Source organism: Rhincodon typus, unplaced genomic scaffold, assembly GCF_021869965.1.
Source record: "Rhincodon typus isolate 14 unplaced genomic scaffold, sRhiTyp1.1 hic_rhity00016363, whole genome shotgun sequence".
NCBI lineage: Eukaryota > Metazoa > Chordata > Chondrichthyes > Orectolobiformes > Rhincodontidae > Rhincodon > Rhincodon typus.
Genome location: NW_025982001.1, coordinates 3,358 through 3,933, shown reverse-complemented (window position 1 = coordinate 3,933; position 576 = coordinate 3,358). Strand labels below are relative to the sequence as shown.

General features: G+C 57.8%; 1 protein-coding gene across 1 annotated transcript in view; it reads left to right on the top strand.

Annotated features, from left to right (window-relative positions):
* The window catches only part of sdhc (succinate dehydrogenase complex, subunit C, integral membrane protein), a 2,444-nt gene that overhangs the window by 830 nt on the left and 1,038 nt on the right, over positions 1-576 (top strand). The window contains exon 2 of the mRNA XM_048594882.1: positions 80-368. Within this exon, the coding sequence (XP_048450839.1) occupies positions 80-368 (289 nt within the window). The remainder of the gene's footprint in view (positions 1-79; positions 369-576) is intronic.

The window sequence follows — 576 nt, the reverse complement described above, 5'->3', positions numbered from 1 at the left end:
TCTTCCGCCCGCGCCCCCCTTCCCCCTCTTCCGCCCGCGCCCCCCTTTCCCCCACTCCCCCCCCACCCCATGGCTTTAGCTCTTATCCTCCTACACTCACTCTTTTTTCCATTCCCCCCAATCTGTCTGTGCCCACCTCCCACTTCCTATCTCTCCTCCTCTCTACTTTCTGTTCCCCCCCACCTGCCTCGGTGAACGCTGCAGGAGTCTCTCTGTTTGCGGTGGCTGCTCTGACGCTGCCGGGGGAATTTTCCCTGTACTTCGATGTGATCCGAAGTCTGGAGTTACCGTCTGCACTCATCTTCACTGGCAAGCTTGCCGTCTGTTTCCCATTTGCGTACCACACTTGGAATGGGGTCCGACATCTGGTGAGTGCGAGGGGCTCGCAGATAACAGATTGCTGCGGAATAGAGGAGGAAGGAGACAGAGAGAGAGACGAGAGAGTGTTGGGGAGAGGGGGAGAGAGACAGAGAGAGAGAGAGAAAGAGAAAGAGGGCGAGAGGGAGAATGAGAGAGAAAGACGAGGAGACTGGGAGTGAGAGAGAGAGAGACTGGGAGAGGGAGGGAGGGAGGGAG